The sequence below is a fragment of the Helianthus annuus genome, chromosome 11 (genome assembly GCF_002127325.2).
Source record: "Helianthus annuus cultivar XRQ/B chromosome 11, HanXRQr2.0-SUNRISE, whole genome shotgun sequence".
NCBI lineage: Eukaryota > Viridiplantae > Streptophyta > Magnoliopsida > Asterales > Asteraceae > Helianthus > Helianthus annuus.
In genome coordinates, this window is record NC_035443.2 from 58,276,292 (window position 1) to 58,298,379 (window position 22,088).

At 41.1% G+C, this 22,088-nt stretch overlaps 1 protein-coding gene across 4 annotated transcripts; it reads left to right on the top strand.

Moving 5' to 3' along the window:
• The first annotated feature begins 648 nt into the window (after window positions 1–648).
• Window positions 649–10,897, top strand: LOC110867719 (ribosome biogenesis protein BOP1 homolog). 4 transcript variants are annotated; one of them, XM_022116728.2, is made up of 19 exons: window positions 649–791; window positions 895–1,054; window positions 1,870–1,959; window positions 6,588–6,713; window positions 6,874–7,028; window positions 7,295–7,412; window positions 7,559–7,660; window positions 7,752–7,902; window positions 7,975–8,083; window positions 8,179–8,281; window positions 8,365–8,515; window positions 8,613–8,745; window positions 8,843–8,946; window positions 9,026–9,096; window positions 9,198–9,258; window positions 9,699–9,926; window positions 10,024–10,108; window positions 10,180–10,358; window positions 10,551–10,897. In XM_022116728.2, the coding sequence occupies exons 2-19, from the start codon at window positions 911–913 to the stop codon at window positions 10,634–10,636; spliced, it is 2,196 nt and encodes a 731-aa protein (XP_021972420.1). In that variant the 5' UTR covers window positions 649–791; window positions 895–910; the 3' UTR covers window positions 10,637–10,897. The 4 variants fall into 4 exon arrangements, with proteins under 4 accessions (XP_021972420.1, XP_021972421.1, XP_021972422.1 ...); XM_022116729.2 differs by having other exon boundaries at window positions 1,870–1,941; XM_022116730.2 differs by lacking the exon at window positions 1,870–1,959.
• Window positions 10,898–22,088: the final 11,191 nt, after the last annotated feature.

A 22,088-nucleotide genomic window follows, 5' to 3' on the forward strand; every position in this document is an offset into this window, starting at 1 on the left:
ATCGTGTTGAACTAAACCGATGCCATCCAAACAAAGTTGATGCCGATAGTGAGACCACCCGTAGTGGTTAAGAAAAATAATGCCCCCACCATGGGGCATTATCCGACATGTGTCATCCCAGTCAGCATGGGGCGTTATTGCAAAAATGGCGTAGTGGGAATAATGCCCAAATAATGCCACTTCCAATTATTAAAAAGGATAAAAAAATTATTTAAAAAGCTGAATGTGTCATCCCACTTTATTTAAAAAGCTGAATGTGTCATCCACTAATGTCCCTTCCCATTGGTCAGTCAAAGTCCTCACACTCATCCAAGTTGTTGCTTTGAGCGTTTTATTAAAAACGCCGGAACAATTTTTTTTCAAAAATTTTGCAAAATAACGCCCTATGTAATGGTGGGGGAAACGTTTTTGGACGTTTTTTTTTTGAAATTAAAAAAAAAAAACGCTCCACTACACATGGTCTGATAGTCATTATTATCTTTTTTGGTATACCAACCAAAAGCCCGCCGGAAGGTGCGAAAAATCACATAGTATATTTAGATTTGAATTTGATATTTACAAGTTACAAACATAAATCCCTATTAAAAAAGAAAAAGCAAAGTTTTGTGGCTGAAACATAAGTTTCGTAACATTGGGAGTGAAAACGTAACTTAATTGCAAATCTGATAACCACCATATAAATAGCAAGTTTTAGGGCTTTTCTACTGGTTGCATCTTCTTAAACCCTCGTTTCCTCACACAACCGCCGGCTACTCTCATTTACAACTGCCGGTGCTCCGCCATAATCTCCGGTGAGTTCCATTTGACACGTTACCAGCACTAAGCTCGTCTCTTTTTTCTGATACCAAACCGTTGAACACAGTGTCACATAATCAATCGGTTTATATATCACAGGTGGTGAACAACGAAGATGAAGAAGAACGGGAAGAAAAATGTTTTGAAACCGGTAGAGAAAGAAGTTGTTGTTGTGAGTGAGAGCGACGATGAAGTCGTTGCTAGTGACTCTGAACACGAGAGTGTTGAAAGTCCTGTTGTTTCTGACGATGATTATGAGGTACGATTCTGTTTTGGCTTTCGTTAATTCGTTAGGATTTGTGGATATAAACGATTGATTGATTGTTGTTGTACCGATTTAGTTTGAAGTTTGATTTTAATTGCTGCTGTTGTAACATTTTATTTAGATAGATAGATAGATAGATAATCAACCTAATTTTGAGCAAAAAAAAAACTTACATTTTGCATCTGATCAACAATTTAATATTTTAATGATGAATCCAAGGTAGACAATTTAGGCTATCTCAATTTGGCTGCCTGAATCAATTATTTAATCAATCAATCAATCAGTTAGCAGCCGATCCTTGTTCGTCTAATGAACATACTTAGCGTACTACATACATCCACACACACAAAGTTGAAAGTTACTGAAGTAAGTGTGTGTGAAGAAAGTGAAGCACATAGGGACACAGACACCCTATAATGAATCCGCCAATGAGGGAGTGCCATCTCATTTTTTACCTAAGTTGAACCCGATGAACCAAAATTATAAGGGGCACTCCCTGGGTCCCATCTAGAATTCTTAAATTGTGGCCAACGGTCATCATCTTTGGATTCTATGACTATGTCGTGCCATTTGTGGCGCCCATCCTGTCCAACCCGATGAACTCGAACTCTCATTCCGAAGGTGCGTCCTTCACTCTTAACAACATAGATGGCAGTCTCTCGGCAACTGTCACAATTCACAAAGAACTCCATTGAAGACCAATACATGCTAGTGTTACTTTTGATATTTGCACCTTGAAGGTTTTATTATTTTTCAAAAACTGAATGGTGTCTCTTTGTTGTGTTTGTTAAAATTGTGTCTGGTTCTAGATCTTCTCTGAGGGCAATGATGACAGGAATTCAGATTCAGAATTAGATTCAGGATCAGGCTCCGAAGATGAGGTACATGGTAATTACCTGGTTAGTGAATCGGAAAGATTATTTTTATGCCCTTTTCATCTCAAATCAGCCAGATTTTATGTGCTTTTTTTTCAAAATTCAAAGCAAACACCATCAAGGTTTAAAAAAACGGAAACGAGTTTCGAGGTGTTTTTCTTTTGCCTCACGAGGCGTAAGCCTCGAGGCGAACCGAGGCGTAAGCCCGAGGCGGAATTAAAAAATTAATATAAAAATTATATATCTTATAAAAAATAAAATAGTACTTCAAAATTCCAATAAATACTTTAAGAATTCATTAGGCTAAGTCAAATTTCCTTATTTTTAGAAGAGCCCATGTTTTAAGACCGTGGGGTATGGTGGGCGGGGTTTGGGGGCATGGGTTGACACATGGAGTTCGAGCCCCCCCACCGGTGAGTGACGTGTCCGTGGGGTATGGCGGGGCGTGGCTAGCCCGCGTGGCTTGGCAGGTTTATTAAAAAAAATTAAAAAAAGCCAAAAATTAAAAAATACACACAACATTAAAAAAAAGCCTAAAATTTTATTAAATTCCTAAAAGTTACAAAATTCATAAAAATTACAAAAAAGCCTAAAAAGGATTACAAATTAAAAAAAACCTAGAGCGTTAGATAGATTTCGAAAAGGGCAAGCTTGTCGAACGGCTTCCGCTCCTTGCCCCGGAATTCGATGTTCGCCACCGCCACCTGGTCATCGTGGCTTATCTCACCGCCCGGGACACTGTCGTAGTAGGCTTTGAAACGATCGAGCTTTGGTCGTAGCTCGTGCCATTTGTGTTGGCACGCGTTTAAATTGTGCCGGTCGTTTCCCATGTTATGCCGGTAGCTAGCAAAAGCTTCCGGCCAGTAACGGGTCTCCCCAGGTTGGCGGCCCTTCATTCCGTCAACGACGCTCGTGACAAGAGCTAGCTCTTCCTCGTGTGTCCAAGAGGCCATCGATCAAGTGTGTGTGGGTAGCGGGTTCGATCAAGTGTGTTTGGGTTGGGGTAGCGATGGACAGCCGGTTGGGTTGGGGGTTATATATATAGCGATGCTGACTGTTGGGTGGGTGAACCGCTTGGCTTGGCCAAACGGTTATAATTTAAATTTTAAATGTGCCTCGCTATGACCTAGCCAACAAGCGAATAGGAGCCGGCCACATAGGATCGCTAGCATGCCCTACGCCCGGCCTTAAACTTCCGCCCATTGGGCCACGCCCAAACCCAAGCCCACCCGGGGTGGTGGTATGGGCGTTTTCAGCCAACCCACGCCCCATACCCCATAGTCTAAGGCCATGTGTAGTCACTAGAGCCCGTAGTCAGCCAACCCACGCCCCAAGCCCCTTTGTGGGCGTTATGCGACACGTGTTGTGCCACGTCACACAGGGGCTTTATGGGGCGTTATGTCACTAGAGCCTGTAGTCATAAAGCCCTACCTCATCATGACTCAATTAATTAATTTTCGTTTTTAATTAATTTCTAACTTTATAAAATTAAAAACCGTTTCATTAAATAAAAAAAAACATTACAATAAAATAAAATAAAAACGTTAAAATAAAATAAATAAATAAACTTTACACTAATTAACTCAAACTAGTTATTCAACCCACCGCGTTGCGACGGGGATGGTGCGAGAGTTTTGTCGGTTTTGATTTGATTTGTTACGGTATCAATACAGTATTGGCGCACATTATACCAATCGAAAGATAAAAACACAAAAAATAAAGTTGTAATACGACGAAAACAATAATTGAACCACCATAACGCGTAAACATGACCCCACTTGTTATAGTTAATTAGTACAAATAAAAAAAAATAAAGAAGCTATAAAAAAATAACTTTTTCACTTTACATAATAACCTTTTCTTAGTTTCTTAACTTTACAATATTTTGATCACTTATTTAGATGCATAATAACTTTTTTATAGTAAATTCCGATATTTTTTTCATCCTAATCCTAATAGCATAAATGATAAAACCCTATACAATAAAGTTCAAAGGAAATGTGAGCGGGCAGGGCCGACCCAAGCCCAAGTATTTTGAAGCTTGAGTTTTAGGCCTCAAAATCAATAGGGCCTCCAACTTAAAAAAAAAAAAAAAACAATTATATATGATATTTGGGTTAGGCTGAACTTATCTATATACATATAAAAGTATATAAAAGTACAAAAAAAAAATTAACTTTGCCAATAATAAACCTTTAAGTTTGTTTTGTTGGTCCCAAGCCCGGGTAAAGGAGGGTTTTTTTCAAATAGTGTTTTTTTTTTTGGAAAAGAGGCCTAGAGTTTTTAATTCGCTTTAGGCTATCAAAATGGTCGAGCCGGCTCTGTGAGCGGGTCAATGTCACTGGTCCAATGAATAGTTAAAGACAGAAAAGGACTAAATTTTATAAAGCTTTACCACGGTTATTTTATTTGCCGAAGATTTACAGCGTATATTCCAAAAGCAAAACCATAGACTGTAAAACAAAACCATTCCTTGAAAACCATGGATTAAAAGTTTTATAGATAGAGGGAGAGAGAGGAGCTGTGACAGACAACTACACCTTTGGCAAACCTACTGATAGAAAACGGTTCGGTAACGGCTAGGAAAATTAAAACTCTAAATAAAATGGATAGATCTAACGGTCTCTTGTGATACAGAAACACCACACAAGGAAACGATTAGGGCAAAACTAAATGAGAATCAAGATATAGATACACCACTTGATTCTAATCTAGGCTCCAAGAACACCATTCAAACATGCCAAGTTTGAACTAGCAAGGAATAATATTAACTCACACTCATAATCCAATGAGTAAAAATTAACATAAATATTTTCACAAAACAAAAAAACCACCTTCTCTCTTTTTGCCATCTCGTACATATAGAAAATAAAAAAAAAGAAACTGACCCACTACCTAAAAACATGCAAACTGACTTTGACCACTACCACAAACTTTGAACTAAAATGCAGGAAAAATAAAAAGATGGAAACATGGGAATTAAGTTGCATAAATGTGAAATAAAAACAAGACTAATTTTCTGCAGATGGGTCGGATCATGGCGGGTCTTCGGGTTCGGGTGCGGGTAAAAATATAACCCAATTAATCCATTTTAGAAACTGAGCCTGATGTATATCACCTACACAACCTCAAAAGCAGCAATACATCTCTTCACTGTTTTCACAATCTCAAAAATCTCTTCATCCTCCTTATACCTCAACTCTCATTCTTTTCGGTTTAAATCAAACAGCCACGGTAAGGAAGTCTAACACTGTCATGATCGGGATTTTAGTCACCTGCTGCGGCTGCCTACCGCGGCTGTTTGTAATCGTCAGAAAACTGACTTGGGTCGGAACCCACCTTCTACCGCCGTGAGTAGCTCTGCCACCGCCGTTGCGTAAACCAATCGAACCCTTCTACTCGTTTTTTTAGACCTTAAAATCGAATATATGTATATATATACAGAGAGAGAGAGAGAGTTCTTCCTCTCCAAACAAAAACCCCAACCGTTTTGCAGAGGCACTGGTGTTTAAACCGTCGGGTGATGATGGTGGTGTGGAACCCGCTTTGCTTTGCGGGGTTGAAGAATGGATCACTTGCGGGTTGTCGATATCGGAGGACGGGTGGATGAGGCAGCCGCCTTGGAGAATGGAGGTGAGGCATGGTTTGAAATGGTAATGAGAAAGAGATACAGAGATGGTGGGGTAAAATGTGCTGCAACTTGTAAACCAATGAAAAGAAAGTAAAATTGAACAGTAAAATAGTGAGGAGCACAGAAGTTGCTAAATTAAAGAGGGAAAATTAAAATAACCGGGCTTCTTGGCTCAATAAAACCACAAAACCTTTTGAGCCCAGCCCAAAACCCATCAAAAACAAAACCCTAAAATTCTTTCAATCACAGCTCAGCACAAACAGAAAACCTTTTTTTTTCCAGCCGTTTCTAGACCTTCAATCACAGCTCAGACATGGTGAGTCCCCTTTACATGAATCTTTCATGGGTTTTAAGAAATGTGCTCAATTTAGTTGTATTTATCTCCATCTTTTGCTGAAAAGCTTCTCCATGGCGCCACTTTTTTTTATAAAAACTCAGAGCATGCGTGTTTTACATCTAAAAACCTAATCGTTATCTCCAAACTCCATCTACCATAAGAAACCTAACTGTTTATACAGCCGTCATCTTCATATACTTTGTTTCTTTCGGATCGTCCATGCTACATGTCCATCTGCTGTGTTTGTTGTTCAACACCACACCTGGTAATCATCAATTGTTGATACAGTCGTCATCTCCATAGGATAAAACCCTAATTCTCCCTCTTCCATCAGAAACGTACGCCTCTACCAGATACGACCGCCTCAGACCAAATGAGGCGTACGTATAAAATTAACCACCGAGGCGCCGCCTCAAAAACGGTTTCTTCCAGTTTCGCCTTGAGGCGAGCCTCAAAACGGACGCCCGGACGTTTTTTTAAACCATGTAACACCATCAATACCTTGACATGTATAAATGTGTTTACAGTTGCCTTTATTTTTACACAGTTGTTTTTTTGTCGCAATGATACATTTCACAATTCAGAAAATTTGTAGAGTTATAAGAAATTCTATAGTAAATCTTGCACGAAGTACCAAAATTTAATAAATGTCGTATTTGGTTATCTTTGTTTCTGTAATGTCAGGATGGTGAGCACCCAAGCAATGAAGCTGGACTGAGTGACGGAGTTGATAATTTTGATCAAGGAGATCAAAGTGCAAGCGAGGATTCTCGTGAAGTAGTAGACGAGAGTGATTCATCAGAAGACGAGGTTTGTTACGATACTTTTCAGTTTCAGTTTGTACTTTGGTAGACATATGTAAAGTATTTAGGATATATTTATTTTTGTTTATGGTGGTTTATGAGCTACGGCATATTTGTTCACAAGAAATTTGCTTATATGGTTATTGTTGATACACCTTTTGTTATAGGTTGGTCCTCGTAACACCATTGGGGATGTTCCTTTAAAGTGGTACGAAGATGAGGAACATATCGGATATGACGTTGCTGGAAAGAAAATCAAGAAGAAAGAGAGACTGGATAAACTGGATTCATTTTTAGCCAGAACCGATGATGCAAATAGTTGGTGGGTTGGAGAATTGTTTTCACTTAACTTTTAACTTTTTACCATCTAAAACCCTTTTGCTTGAACATCATAAATGTTTTTTTTCCTGACCCTAGAAAATTTGTAGGCTAAACATACCAAGGCAATATGAAATAACTAATTTTTTTACAACTGAGAACTAATATTAGATGCGTATATAACTGTGCTTCCAAGATATTTGATATTTATTAATAACGATTATCCGCAATGTTGATTCTAAGTTGCGTTTTTTTTTTTTTAATTTTTAGGCGCAAGATCATGGATGACATTGAAGATGAGGAAGTAGAACTTACTAAAGAAGAAACTAAGCTTATTCGTAGAATGTTGAAAGGAAAGGCACCTCATGCTGATTTTGATCCACACGCGGTTAGTGATTTGTTTTTTTTTTTTTTTGTTTTTGTGTCAAAAATCAAAATGCATTGAGTTGTGTTTAACAGGATCTGTATATTTTTCATTTGTTGTAACTCATGTCTTTTATGGCTCATTTTTGCTACTTATTGTTATATCTGCAGCCTTATGTTGATTGGTTTGCGTGGGATGGTGCTAAGCATCCACTCTCAAATGCCCCGGAACCTAAAAGACGTTTTATTCCTTCAAAATGGGAAAGCAAAAAGGTAAATAACAAACTACTATAATCCCACTTAACTATCACGCGTTATAATAGTTTAATTAATAGGCTGCTAATCTTGTGACTGTCGTTATCAGGTTGTTAAGTATATTAGGGCGATTAGAAAGGGACTGATAAAGTTTGACAAACCAAAAGAAGAACCCCGTTTTTATAACTTATGGGGCGATGAAACTGAAGAATCAAGACATGGATTATCATATATACCCGCACCCAAAGCTAAATTACCAGGTTTGACTTGCTATCATCTAAAAGTTTGAATTCTTATAACTATTTTTTTACAATCCTACTGTTTACATGCAGGGCATGATGAATCTTATAATCCTTCTCTGGAATACATTCCAACACAAGAAGAGATTAGCGCTTATCAGCTTATGTTTGAGGAGGACCGACCTAAGTTCATTCCAAAGCGGTAATGTCAATAGTAATTTTTTATTCCCATTTTTTATTATTGCTTTTATTCTAGCTATGAAGATACTAATATATCTATATATGTCAATCTTGTAGATTCACATCTTTGAGAAGTGTTCCAGCTTATGAAAAGAGTGTTCGGGAAACCTTTGATCGATGTCTGGATCTGTACTTGTGCCCTAGAGCAAGAAAGAAGCGTGTAAGTGTTGCACTACTGCACAAGAACTTGTTACATTAGCTTTGTTCAACATTAATCTACAATTTTTATATTTGATATTTCAGATCAATATTGACCCCGAGTCTTTAAAACCAAAGCTTCCAAGTCGCAAAGATCTTAAACCATACCCAACGACATGTTATCTTGAGTACAAAGGTCATAAGGGTCCAGTCGTATCAATTTGTACCGACCCAGTCGGGCAGCATATTGCTTCTGGTAAACACGTTTTAAATTAAGCTTTCCTTTTTCCGTTCTTAATTCATCGGACATGCTTTCGGGTCCATTCCTAACCTTTTTTTATTGATCAACTTAGGCTCACATGACGGAACCGTTCGCATCTGGGAGGTTGAAACTGGTAGATGCATTAAAGTTTGGGAACTTGGTGAACCTGTGCAGCATGTTGCATGGAATCCGTTACCTGAGTTTCCTATTTTGGCAGTGTCCATGTAAGACTAATGAGTTGATTCAATCTTCTTTTGAACTTTTTTTTTTCGCTATATTTATTTTTAAAATCTGAACGATTGTGTGGTTACGAATTTGAAGGGGGCAAGATGTTCTTGTTCTGAACACTGGGCTCGAGAAAGAAGAAAATAAGATGATTGCAGATCTTTTGCGTGTTGAAACCACTCCTGCTCCAGATGATTCTGGTTAGTGATTTTTTGATGTTTTTTTAGATTTTATAACTTTTATTGTCTACCGTCTTATCTTTTTTTTTTGGGTTTCTAGAAAGTGCTGGGTCTAGTGTAAGCTGGTCTCAATACGACAAATATGAGGGAATTAGGATCAAACACTTTAAGGTACTTGTATACAGTTATCATTTCATTTTTAAGGCAACGATTCAAGACCTTACATTAGACTGTAACTTTCTTACAATGCACATGTTTTTGTGTTATTGCAGACTGTGTCATCAGTGGAATGGCATCGAAAAGGAGACTATTTCTCTACTGTCATGCCTGCAGATATCCTTCTCATTCTTCAGTTAGTATATTTGTTTGCTTGCACATTTTCTTAGAGGTGAAAAAATGGCCCGGTTGGCGGTTTGGGGACTTGTCAAACCCTTTCTTTTTGTATCGTTGTGTTGTCAAGTGATAAGGTGTAGTGTAGCAGATCCCGAGCTTGTCTAAGTTTGAGCTTGGTTTTATTTCAAGCTCTATTTTTAAAGCTAGAGCTCGGCCTCATTTATTATTTTATCTATTATTTATGTACTTCTATAATTATTTATATTTATAATTTTTATATATGTAACATATTATATATTAGGTACATTTTATTATAACTGTATATTATATAAAAGTTATTATTATGAATATTTTTATTATTTTAAATGAAAATTATACATAATCTTAAATTTTTACTTCATCCATTCATATTGATTGTTATTCTTGACTGACTTGCTTACGTGAATCAAAAGCCATATTAATACACTTGCTCTCGAAGAAACTAACCCAAAGATTACCATTCAAGTTACACGGTCTCCCTGTGTGTTCAACTTTCCATCCTACACGATCCATCTTCTTTGTTTCGACAAAAAAGAACGTTCGTGTTTATGACCTTGTGAAGAAAAAGTTCATCAAGAAGCTAGATGCTGGTGTTCGTGAAATCTCATCTGTTTCCATCCATCCCGGTGGTATGTGTTCACATAATCCCTTCTGGTTTATTATTCCAGCTTTAAAATAATTAAAACAATAATGGGTTTTGCTGTGTTTTAACTTATAATAATGCAGGTGACAATGTTATCGTGGGGAGTAAGGATGGAAAGTTATGTTGGTTTGACATGGATCTTTCATCAAAACCGTACAAAATTCTCAAGTATGTAAATGCCCCGAGCTATCTTATAGGCGTGATGACGTGTCATTTCTGATTGTCTTGTGTTAATGCAGATCTCATCCGAAGGACATAACGAATGTGGCGTTTCATCGCAACTACCCGTTGTTTGCATCATCTTCAGATGATTGCACTGCGTATGTTTTCCATGGGATGGTGTATTCAGATTTGAACCAGAACCCTCTTATTGTTCCTTTGGAGATTCTTCACGGCCATACAAGCGTAAACGGAAGAGGTCAGTTCTTAGCATTTAACACACACAAGTGTGTGTTTATATATCGTGGAGTGTTCATTTCAGAACCAGTAATACGTTTGAAATTGCCCCCCAATATATAATAATATATTAATTACATAAATGCAGTTTTTAAAGCATAATAATGTGAATTTAAGTGTATGTATGAGCTGATTGGTTGTTTATGTGGTTAAGGTGTGTTGGACTGCAAGTTCCACCCAAGGCAGCCGTGGTTGTTCACTGCAGGGGCTGATGCTGTAATCAAGCTTTTCTGCCATTAAATTCAAGCGTATCATCGCCTTTTGTTTATACCACACGAGGAAGTTGAGAGTTTCAAGGTGGTGGCGGCGGTGGTTAATTCAGCGTTTGCACAAGATCAGTTGTGTTGTACTTGTGTGAGATTGAATTCAGTTTTGTCATTGTAGGAACTGTGAACAACTTTGGTGATAATTATTTGACTTGAGGATGTTATTCCTGTTTTCCGAATATTTTATAAACTAAATGGAATCTTATATATTAAAAAAGAATTTTCTTGCTGGTCTTGAACTGCTTTGATTTAGATCCTTATTTTTATTAACATTTGGGCTTTGCTGCCTGTGTAATAAGAAACCTAACAAATTGGGTAACACTTCCTATTTGTGTCCGGCTGACCTAACCCACCCATCCTCGTTTCGCTTACAATTTCCCCCCTAAGATGGGTTTGGGTCGAGCTTCGCTACTCTCAGCTTGTTCTGTTTGCTTCTTCTATGAACAATCAGATGTTTCAACAATCCATCTAAAACAGGGCGATCTTCTGGTCCCTCGTCTTCATCTTTGTCAAAATTTCATACATGGGATATGAAACAATGAAGTCATCATCCATGTAAACTCGAATTCTCTTCAACCTGTTATCCCACTGTATATTACATGCCCTTAGCATTTCTCCCTAACTGTAGCTTCTCTCAAACCTTTTACATCTAGAGCCCCCCAAGAAATACGAATTAGGATTTGTTGTCAATGTGATGATGGTGACCTTTGTTGTCTAAAATAATCAAGTTTTCAAATGCCCACATGTTTGACCAAGTGAGATAAGTTAAAGCGGATTCTTGATACAACAAACAATTAATCGGAGTGAAATGTACCAAATATAGATTATTAATAGAGCAAATGTAGGTACCGAGTCAACTTTTACGTAGGGGGACTCAAAATTTATTTTAAGGGACTCGTGTTGAACACGATCCTTAGCCAAACAACATTGTGCTTCTACTCCTTTCTTGCAATTCGCTTATTTCAGTTTGATGAAACACCGAATAACACGAGGTTTATCGATAGGGTTGTTTCGTCTATGGGGTTCAACCTCTTTCCTTACTCGTATCAATGGCTGGAGATCTGCAAAACAGTAAACACCGTCAGTCTCGTTAAGAGGGGGAGAAAGGGGATTTCCCTCTTAACCAGGCTTCGGCGTGAGAATAAGTATTGTTCTGAGAAAAATAAACAGTGTGTGTATAGAGTGAGTATGGAGAGTAAAGATCCTGAACCTGAATGATGAAGGGTCCTATTTATAGCCGGAGGGTGAAGAAGGAAGGAGCAGCTGTGCCAGCTGTCCGACCAAGGGGAATATCCTCTTGGTCTGCTCTGTCACGGCAGGTGTAGTGGTACACGTGGCGTTCTTACATTTGCCCACGCTGGAGACCTCGTACTGGTGTTGTCAGCTCTGCTTCCCGATTTGTCACAGGCCTATGTGGCGTTCTGCGAGTGGTGACACGTGTTGTCCTTTATGTCGGATAGAGCATCTTTGGTGCCAGCTGTAAGTCTTCCAGAAGTTTCTAGAAGCTTCTGGATTGCTTCGCTGATGTGGACGCCTTGTATGCTCAAAAGTGGTGTGGTCCCTGCCATGTAGGCAGGGAATTGGGACCATACCTCTTCAAGTCCCCCCAGTCCAGTGTGCCTTCTAGTTGAGTTGATCGTCTAGGAGGGATTCTGGACTTATGAGAGTAGTGGGTTTTTTTTTTTTTTTTTTTTTTGCAGCGCGTGGCGTTTGGTGATCTGAAAGAAAATTTTGAACCAAACCGTCTTGCCGCGCACGGGTGTTGGTGCTTTATAAAAATTAAGCCAAGTGGACGCATGGCGCATGGGTCTTGGCATTTTGTAAAAAATGAGCCAAGTGGACGCACGGCGCATGGGTCTTGGCATTTTGTAAAAAATGAGCCAAGTGGACGCATGGCGCATGGGTCTTGGCATTTTGTAAAAAATGAGCCAAGTGGACGCGCGGCGCATGGGTCTTGGCACTTGATAAAAATTGAGCCAAGTGGACGCACGGCGCATGGGTCTTGGGACTTTGCAAAAAAATGAGCCAAGAGGACGGTTGTTTGTACTCTGCTTCATACTCTGCTTCGTTGTTTGTACTTTTAAAATCCAGGCGTATGGCGTACGTGAATTCATGTTTATCGGGGCTTACCAGCCTTAGCCCTGCGCCTGCGCCGTCTTCTTAGACGCTCCATCGGTATATAACAACCATGGCTCTTCTGTTTGCTTTTTCTCAGCTTTTTCCATGGCTTTACACTCTCTTTCTTTGTCATCTGGAACTTCTGTCATAAAATCTGCCAAGACTTGGCCTTTGATTGATGGTCGTGGTCTGAAAACCACATTGTGACCTCCCAGTTCTATTGCCCATTTGGCTAGCCTTCCTGATACTTCTGGCCTTGCAAGGATGTTGCCGATGTTGTAGTTTGTTAGCACGTGGGTGACGTGATTGGCAAAGTATCTGCGCAGCCGCCTTGAAGCATGAATCAGTGCAAGGACTAACTTTTCAATAATTGCATATCGGGTTTCTGGATCGGTCAAGGTTCGTGACACGTAGTAAACTGGTGTCTGGATACCTTGACGATCGACAAGCAGCACAGCTCCGACTGCCCTATCGGAAGCTGAAAGGTAAAGTACCAAAGGTTCTCCTTTGTTTGGTGCGGTTAGGGTTGGCAGTTTGATGAGGCAATCTTTCATCTCGCGGAACGCGTTCTCTGCTTCCGGAGTCCACTGGAACTGGCTTTTCTTCATACAATTGCGCAAGGTTTTGATGAACGGAAAAGATTTTGCGGCATGATTAGCTAGGAAACGATTGAGCGCGGCTAGTCGTTCGGCTAACTTTTGCATGTCTTTGATGTTTGATGGTGAAGGCATCCTTTCTATGGCTTGGACTTTTTCCGGATTCACCTTAAAACCATTTTTTTTGTGACGATGAAGCCTAAGAACTTTCCTTCTTCCATTCCGAATGAGCACTTTGCTGGGTTCAGCTTGATACTTACGCTGTGTAGCGTGTTGAAAGTCTTTTGGATGTTAGCCAGCATCGTGCCTTCTTCTTTGCTCATAATTACCAGATCGTCCATATACACCTCTATGTACTTGCCGATGGCATCGCTGAATGTTTCGTTCATCAATCTCTGGTAGGTCGCGCCCGCATTCTTCAAGCCGAAAGGCATCTTGGTGTAACAGTACAGCCCCGTTGGCGTGCGGAAAACGTGGTTTTATCCTCATCTTGAACAGCCATTTGAACCTGGTGATACCCCTTGTAACAATCAAGAAAGCATTTCCACCTGAATGTTGCCAGGGAGTCGATTTTTTCGTCTATGTCTGGTAAGGCGTAGCAGTCGCGTGGGCATGCCTTGTTTAAGTCTTTGTAGTCGACACACATTCTCCAGCTGCAGTTTGGTTTCTTCACCATCACTGGGCTTGCTACCCAAGTTTGGTATCTGACTTCTCTGATGATGCCTGCATTTAGTAGTTCCGGTACTTGCTCTTTCATGGCGTCATGCTTTATATCGCCTAGGTGGCGCTTGGCGTGCACCACTGGTTTTGCATTTTCTGAGACGTTTAAAATGTGCTCTGCAATGTGCCGTGGAACACCAACCATGTCAGCTGGTGTCCAGGCGAACACGTCCATATTCTCGTGTAACAACTTCTTGAGCGTTGCGCGTGTTAGATCGGACATCGCTGGTCCCAGGGTAATTGTTTGTTCTGGGTGAGCGCTGTTCAACACCCATTTCTCTGCCTCTGCGCGTGGCGCTGGTTTACTTGCTTTTGTAGGCCTTATTTCATCTGTTGCTAAGACTTCTTTGCTTGCGTATATCAGTGCAATGCCTGTTTCTGTTGGGAATCCGACGGCCGAATGTGGTGCAGAGCAAATCATACTGAAGTCTCCTTGGGATTCTCTTCCTAGGAGGATGTCATGTCTTGAGTGTGCAGGCAGCACCATGAACGTGACTTCTTCTGTTCTTGAATTTCGTCCGTCCGAAAGTAACACCGGGAATGATATCTGTCCCAGGGGAAAAACGGCCTCGTTGCAGAAACCAGTTAATGGGTAGTCTACTGGCTCCAAGCGCGCCTTGTCCTCCTGGTCAAATTGATTGAAGCATTGTTCGTATATGATATCCGCGGTGCTCCCCGGATCGATGAAGATGTAGTCTGTCTGATAATGACCAATCACTCCTGGGATAACTATTGGTCGTTTTTCCCTTGGGCCTCCTCTGACAACTGGGAAGATGACTTGCTTCTCGCGCCACGAATCATCCTGTGTGCGCTTGTTGTAATTTTTCTTTAGTCTTCGTGGACCTCCTTGCACCATGTGGGTTTCCAGCTTCCTGAGTTTTTTGTTATCTGGCCCTTCGTATCTTCTTTGGATTTGGCGGTAGTCGCGCTTTCCGCCTTTGACCAGGTGAGTGAGCTTTCCATCCCTTAGGGCCCTTTCAATTTCTTACTTCAGGCTAAAACAGTCGTCAGTGAGGTGACCCGTATCCTTATGGAATTCACAGTAGAGATTGGGATCTTGACCCCTTTTGTTGCGCATCTGTAGGGGTGGTTTAAATTGGTGATTTTCAGTGGCCAAGACCTCCGAAGGGGTCTTGGTTAATGGCGTCCACTGTTTCTCTCTGTTTTCTCTCTTTACTTCTTTTCTATGTGCTATCTGATTGATTGTGTGTCGCGCATCTTCTCTTGGTGGGCTTCTTTCTCTATGACTGGAAGACCTCCATGGCTGGCCTCTGCCTTTCCTGCCGTGTCGGTCATTGGAGTTATGTGCGCGTTGACGGTGGTCGTCACCGGTCAACTGTTTGTCTGTCTATGCTATTGTTTTGGCGGCCTCAATGAAAGTTTCCCAATCTTTGGGTCCTCCGTCTCTTCCTTTCACGCGCTTGATCAGATCATCGCACTTAACTGCCCTCATGAAGTGTGCGCGCATCATTTTTTCTCCCACATCTCCAATCTCCAAACATTCCTTGTTATATCTTGTGATAAAATCTTCCACGCTTTCGTGGTCTCGACGCCATATGTTTAGGCAATCTGCTGGGTCCCTGGCGTGCCTCCGCTGTTGAGAGAAGTGTGCCAGGAACTTCTCTCTGAAGTCAACCCATGATTTGATTTTTCCTGCTGGCAAGCTGTCGAACCAGACGCGCGCTGCGCCCACGAACGTTTGTGCGAACAGGTGACACCAAGTTGGTAGGTTCCATCCATCTGTTGCTCCTGCGCCTTTGAAAACCTGGAGATGATCATCCGGATCTGTCAGTCCATTGTATTTGCCAACGTTGTGCGGCAGCTTGGTTTTGTCTATGGCGGCTGTGGCAATCTCCCTGATGAATTTCGAATCTTCAGCCATGTCGTCTGGACGATAGCTTAAGGTATAATCGTGTTCTGCCTTTGGGTTGTACCATGCGCGCTTTGCGGGCTTGTATGCTTCGTGCTCTGGATGAAGTCTGCTAAACACTGTGGTTTCCCCTTTGTATGTAGGGTCGTCTTCTTCTGCATCCCATTCTGTGTTCATATTGCGTGCGCCCAAACGAGCTTGGATCGGTTTTCTTTGCGAGTTGGGATTTTGCACAAAGTTGCTTTCTGTTTCGCCATAGGTATCGCGCGTGTCGTGCGCGCTTGGTCTTCTCACATTTTGAACTGGTCCTTTCTCCGGACGTAGGTTCCACGCGTTAGTCTGCTGAGTTGTATGTGTACTCAGAGACCTTGGTTGTGGAGTTACAAATGCTGACTGGTTAGCTTGTGCTTGGAGTAGAGCTTTGATGTGCGTGAAGTGTGTTATAATTTTGATATATATTTAAGCCCCTTTTTACACTTTTAGCCAAGTTTTAAATTTATAAAACACGATATTTACTAACACTAAACACACATATGGGCAAGTGCACCCATCGTGGACGTAGTATAGTGTTGGTAAGATACCGAGGTCGTCCAAGGACACAAGAGCTTTTAATACCGGTTTATCCTCAACGTCTAATCAAATCAAAAAGTGAGAAAAATGTTTTAAACTAAGAAAAATAAAAATTAACTAAATGCTGAAAAATAAAATAAAATAAAAACAGATAGACAAGATGAATCACTTGGATCCGACACGTGTATTAGTATAACCTTTGATTATTTTCGCACTTTTGCACTTGTTTAAGAGATTATCTTAGTTATTGTAGTAGGCCCCTCTTTTGAAGGCGACGTTACCCTCAACCCAGTAGTTTGAGTCAGCAAGGATACAATCCTAAAGGGTCGGATTATTGAAAGATAATGAATTAAGTTATTAATGCAAATTGTGGTAGGCCCCGCTTTCGGCGGTGACGTTACCCTCGGCTAAGTAGTCCGAGTCAGCAGGGATACAGTCCTAAATAGCCGGGTTATAGTATTAATAGTAGTTAACTTATGAGGGGGTCAAAGAGTTTGGATCCCCGCCATCCAATACCTATGGGCATTGAAGGAGATCCTACTAAATTTGACCCAGGTCCCAAGCAGGACCTCTAAACGCTGAACAAGGGCAAGACCCTTACCAAACCGTTCCCTTAACCCCCGACCAGGTAGCCAACATACCTCCATATAGACCGTGGAGATATGAATGGTGAAAATCTTTTATTTTATATAGACAGTAAAATAACGCCAAGACACCACGGACAAACGATAAGGAAAGATCACCTTCAACATAAGTAACTAGTTATTAAAGTCATTAATACAAAACCAAATAAAAAGTGCAAAAGATTAAAAATAAAAAGTATTATACTAAACACTTGTCTTCAGCAAGTGATGTAAGAGACTTAGGCAAACATGGCCTTGATTGTCAAGAACTCTTACTATCAATCTTGGATCCCGAGACGACTCACACACTCTATGATGGACAATGGATGATGGTGGTGGATGATGGTGTTATGGTGGTGGTGGGTGGTGGATGAAGTGTGAGAGAGGTGGTGTGCCAAGGGATGAAAGAGAATGAAACCAAGCTCCCCTATTTATAGGCTGAACAGAAGGCTGGGCACGGCCCCGTGTCCGCTGGACACGCCCCCGTGCCCGTCTGACATTCTCTCTCTTCATTAATTGTAATTCGCAATTACAATTAATGCGCCTGCTGTACTTTCACCACGCCCCCGTGCCCACTGGACACAGCCCCGTGGTGGGCAATGGAAGCTTCTACTGGTTTGTCTTTTCTGCTGCTTCCTGGGCACGCCCCCGTGTTCGCTGGGCACGGGGCGTGTTCAGTCTCTGTTTTCTCTTCTTTGCCTTGGGAGGTGCCGTTGAGGGTCCGGGCAGTCTACTTTTGTTCCTTTTCTTGTATTTATGCTAGAATTAGTTGTCTTTTTGCTTCTTTTGTGATTTTGAGCTCATTTCATCCTGAGAATACAAAAGGAAGACAAAAACACTCTTTTTCCAACATTAGTACTTAAAAAGGGTTAGTTTTATACCTTAATTGATGTGATTTATATGTTGCATTTTACACACATCAAGCTTGCTGTGCACTGAGTTGCTTATAAACTAGGTTTATGGACGCCATCTGTTCGGCATACCAGGAAGCTAGAGTTTTTCCTTCGGGTAGCCCTAAAAGTGCGGAGTAATTGAGTTGTGCTTGTTCCGATGGAGCTGAGGGGCCAGCTCCATGGCTTGGTGTCAGCATTGACGGTGGTGTCTGTTGCAACGCCCCGGTCGGAGTTTGGAATGCAGCTCCATTTGTGGTTTGAGTGATAATCCTTGCTGGTGGAGTTTGGAAAGTGGGTCCAGTTGTGGTTTGGCTAACAACCCTGGATACACTTCCAAAGATAGGGGAAAATCGTTGTTCAGTTGTCCCTCTTGGATGGTTTCGTTCCTTTGACCCCTTTGGACGTGTGCTGTGTCCGAAACGAGTTCGAAGGAAGAAACTTCTCCGTCGACCGGGTGTGAGGGATTTTGTTCGGCCATTTTTGACGAGTGTTTTTCAGTAGAGAAAAGAGATGAGATTGGTTTTGCAAAAGCGGATGGCGCCAATAATGAAACACCGAATAACACGAGGTTTATCGATAGGGTTGTTTCGTCTATGGGGTTCAACCTCTTTCCTTACTCGTATCAATGGCTGGAGATCTGCAAAACAGTAAACACCGTCAGTCTTGTTAAGAGGGGGAGAAAGGGGATTTCCCTCTTAACCAGGCTCCGGCGTGAGAATAAGTATTGTTCTGAGAGAAATAAACAGTGTATGTATAGAGTGAGTATGGAGAGTAAAGATCCTGAACCTGAATGATGAAGGGTCCTATTTATAGCCGCTCGGTGTAGAAGGAAGGAGCAGCTGTGCCAGCTGTGGGCGCGTGCCAGCTGTCCGACCAAGGGGAATATCCTCTTGGTCTGCTCTGTCACGGCAGGTGTAGTGGTACACGTGGCGTTTGCCCACGCTGGAGACCTCATACTGGTGTTGTCAGCTCTGCTTCCCGATTTATCGCAGGCTTATGTGGCGTTCTGCGAGTGGTGACACGTGTTGTCCTTTATGTCGGATAGAGCATCTTTGGTGCCAGCTGTAAGTCTTCCAGAAGTTTCTAGAAGCTTCTGGATTGCTTCGCTGATGTGGACGCCTTGTATGCTCAAAAGTGGTGTGGTCCCTGCCATGTAGGCAGGGAATTGGGACCATACCTCTTCACAGTTATAACAGTATTGTAATTTAGTGCTCGCGTTTAATTTATGTATTGTAATTTAAATAAAATTGGTTTATTTTATCTTGCATACGAACGGTTCCTAGTTACAAAACTCTATATAGCTTAGAAAGATTTTATGTTGTGATAATATATGTCGCACACCATGTATAACTTTAGTAAACTATATCGGAGTATGTAAAAGTTGAGCATATGCCGATCAACTTGATAAGACATCCTTAAGGATCATTATTCATTCTCTAAACGGGTCTCTGCACAAAACGGGTTTATTTTGCTGCGCGCCGATCACTTTGCCGAACCCGCCCCTACCATCCTAATAGAAACACATATGGGTTTATTTTGAGTTTAGCATATGAATCACATGTATAAATAAGATATGCATTTATAAATAACTAGGACTTTTACCTCACGCATTGCGGTGGGTAATTTGGATGATATCAGTTCGCTTCATTAAGGTACCGACACTTGGTAAGAAAACTGAGAGACATAAAAAAGAATACCAGTCTGATGCCAATGTTAAACCTTGACATAAACCAAAGTGATGCTATGGGGACATTGATATTGTCTTAAACTTTATATAGAAAACTAACAAAAAAATCTAACGTCGAAACAAAGAATTCGTGAAAAGAACGAAAAAAATACTCACAAGCTATAGAAAAAAAACCCACATGTAGGCAGCTTCAAAGACTTGTACTACATTCATGATTTATTTTATTTTTTTGAAAAATGACTTTCATTCACACCAACCAACCCGAAGACCGGGCCAACAACCCAAACAAAAACACCAAAACCTACGTTACATAATTACAAATTTACACCAATTGCTCCAACCTATCGACTGAAATTGAGACTTATGATTAAGCCAAAAAAACCCATGGACCGTACGTTGCCGAAAATATCCTCCACTTTCGCCTGCAAGCCATCATACACTGCTTTATTTCTTGCCGACCAAATGCACCAACAAGTAATGATGATGATGCCATGGATAACCTTCGAAATGGATCGGCCCATTCTACAAAGCTTATGAACTTCGAAAGGGTCCTTCATTGAGAACGCGAATATCGGAGGGTGCGACACCATCTACTAACTTTTTGCCAAACTAAATCCGCAATGCGACATGAGATAAACAGATGAAGAACGGACTCATCTTCGTCACCACACATAGGACATACCCCCGGTTGACTAACAATGCCCCTAGAAAGTAACGCATCAAAAGTCGGAATACGATTTAACTCCAACCTCCAAGCCAAAATATTACACTTAATTGGAATCCATTTGCACCAATCAAACACAAAATTATTCGGATCACATCTACCACGAACCATCAAATGTTTAGCAGACTTCATAGCGAAAATACTCGAAGCATCACCCGACCATCTCTATCTACCTCTACCGACTCCGAGAATGAAAGAGGATAACATACCCGTAATTGACGCCAATTCCTGAACCTCCTCGGGCGCGTCCGGATCGTGCTTCCAAAGCCACCATACGCCTCCAGACCGATCACTCACCGAACAGATTTTGACAACTTCCAGGCGAAAAAGACGAGGAAATAATTCTTTGAGAGGGGCCTCTGAAAGCCATGGATCCAACCAGAAAAAAATGTCTCAGCCCGAACGGACCTCTCCTTTGAAAAAGTTGCGAAGAGGCTTGTTATCAATAAACGTTTTACTAATTGTGTTGCAAATATTAGACCATGTTCCTCTAATCGCTTTATTAAACGGTAAGAAAGCCCATTCCGATCGGCCCGAGTGAATAGCGTTAATGACTTTAACCCATAAACTATCAGGTTCGTTCTTGAACCTCCAACCCCATTTACAAAGCAAAGCCAGATTAATGTCCGATAATTTACTTAAACCCAAGCCTCCTGCTTTCTTAGGAAGAGCCACCCAATGCGTTTTCCTAGTATTATTCGAACCGCCCCATAAGAACTTTTTTATCATACTTTCTAAATCTTTGATAACCCTCTTGGGCGCTTTGTAAAGGGACAAAAAATACATTGGCAAGCTTTCGAGAACAGATCAAATAAGCGTAACCCTACCACCAATGGAAAGTAAAGCTGCCTTCCATAGAGATAACCGCGTCTCGAAGATATCATAAACCGGCCTCCAATTATTGACCCGATTCATGTTGGCACCGACAGTTAATCCTAAGTACTTGAAAGGAATGGAATCAACCCTACACCCAATCCAATCCGTGGTCTCCTCGATCTCCCCAACAGAAACTCCAATACCAAAAATACTATATTTGTTAAGACTAATCTTCAATCCCGAACACACATGGAAACACCTCAAGATCCTAATGACGTTAGAAATATTCTCTCTATCCCAAATCCCCATAATCATAGCATCGTCAGCAAAAAATAAATGGGAGACACTAGTGGTGTTATCGGGAATAATGATACCTTTAAAAACGTTAACCTCGCATGCCTTGCTGAATAGGCAAGAAAGCGCCTCCATCAAAAACGTTAACCTCGCATGCCTTGCTGAATAGGCAAGAAAGCGCCTCCATCACCACAACAAAAAGAAACGGAGATATAGGATCACCTTGCCTCATGCCTTTATTACATCCAAATTCGAATGTAGGCGACCTATTCACCAACACAGACGCCCTGGCCGAAGCCAAAATGCCTGAAATCCAGCCACACCATTTCTCCCCAAACCCCATTTGATGTAAGATATTCAGAAGAAAACCCCAATTCACGTTGTCATACGCTTTCTCGAAGTCAACTTTGAGGAAGAAAGCTTGTTTCTTATTTTTCTTCGCCCAAGAGAATAGCTCATTGACGAGCAAAGGACCATCCAGGATGAATCTACCCCCAAGGAAAGTCGATTGCGAA

What these genes read in the sequence shown, in the direction of transcription:
- LOC110867719 (XM_022116728.2), top strand. Translation starts at nt 911, where the DNA reads ATGAAGAAGAACGGGAAGAAAAATGTTTTGAAACCGGTAGAGAAAGAA. An exon ending in GTGATTCATCAGAAGACGAG is followed by an intron (nt 6,714 to 6,873) that starts GTTTGTTACGAT and finishes CTTTTGTTATAG; the next exon opens with GTTGGTCCTCGTAACACCAT. An exon ending in CAAAATGGGAAAGCAAAAAG is followed by an intron (nt 7,661 to 7,751) that starts GTAAATAACAAA and finishes TGTCGTTATCAG; the next exon opens with GTTGTTAAGTATATTAGGGC.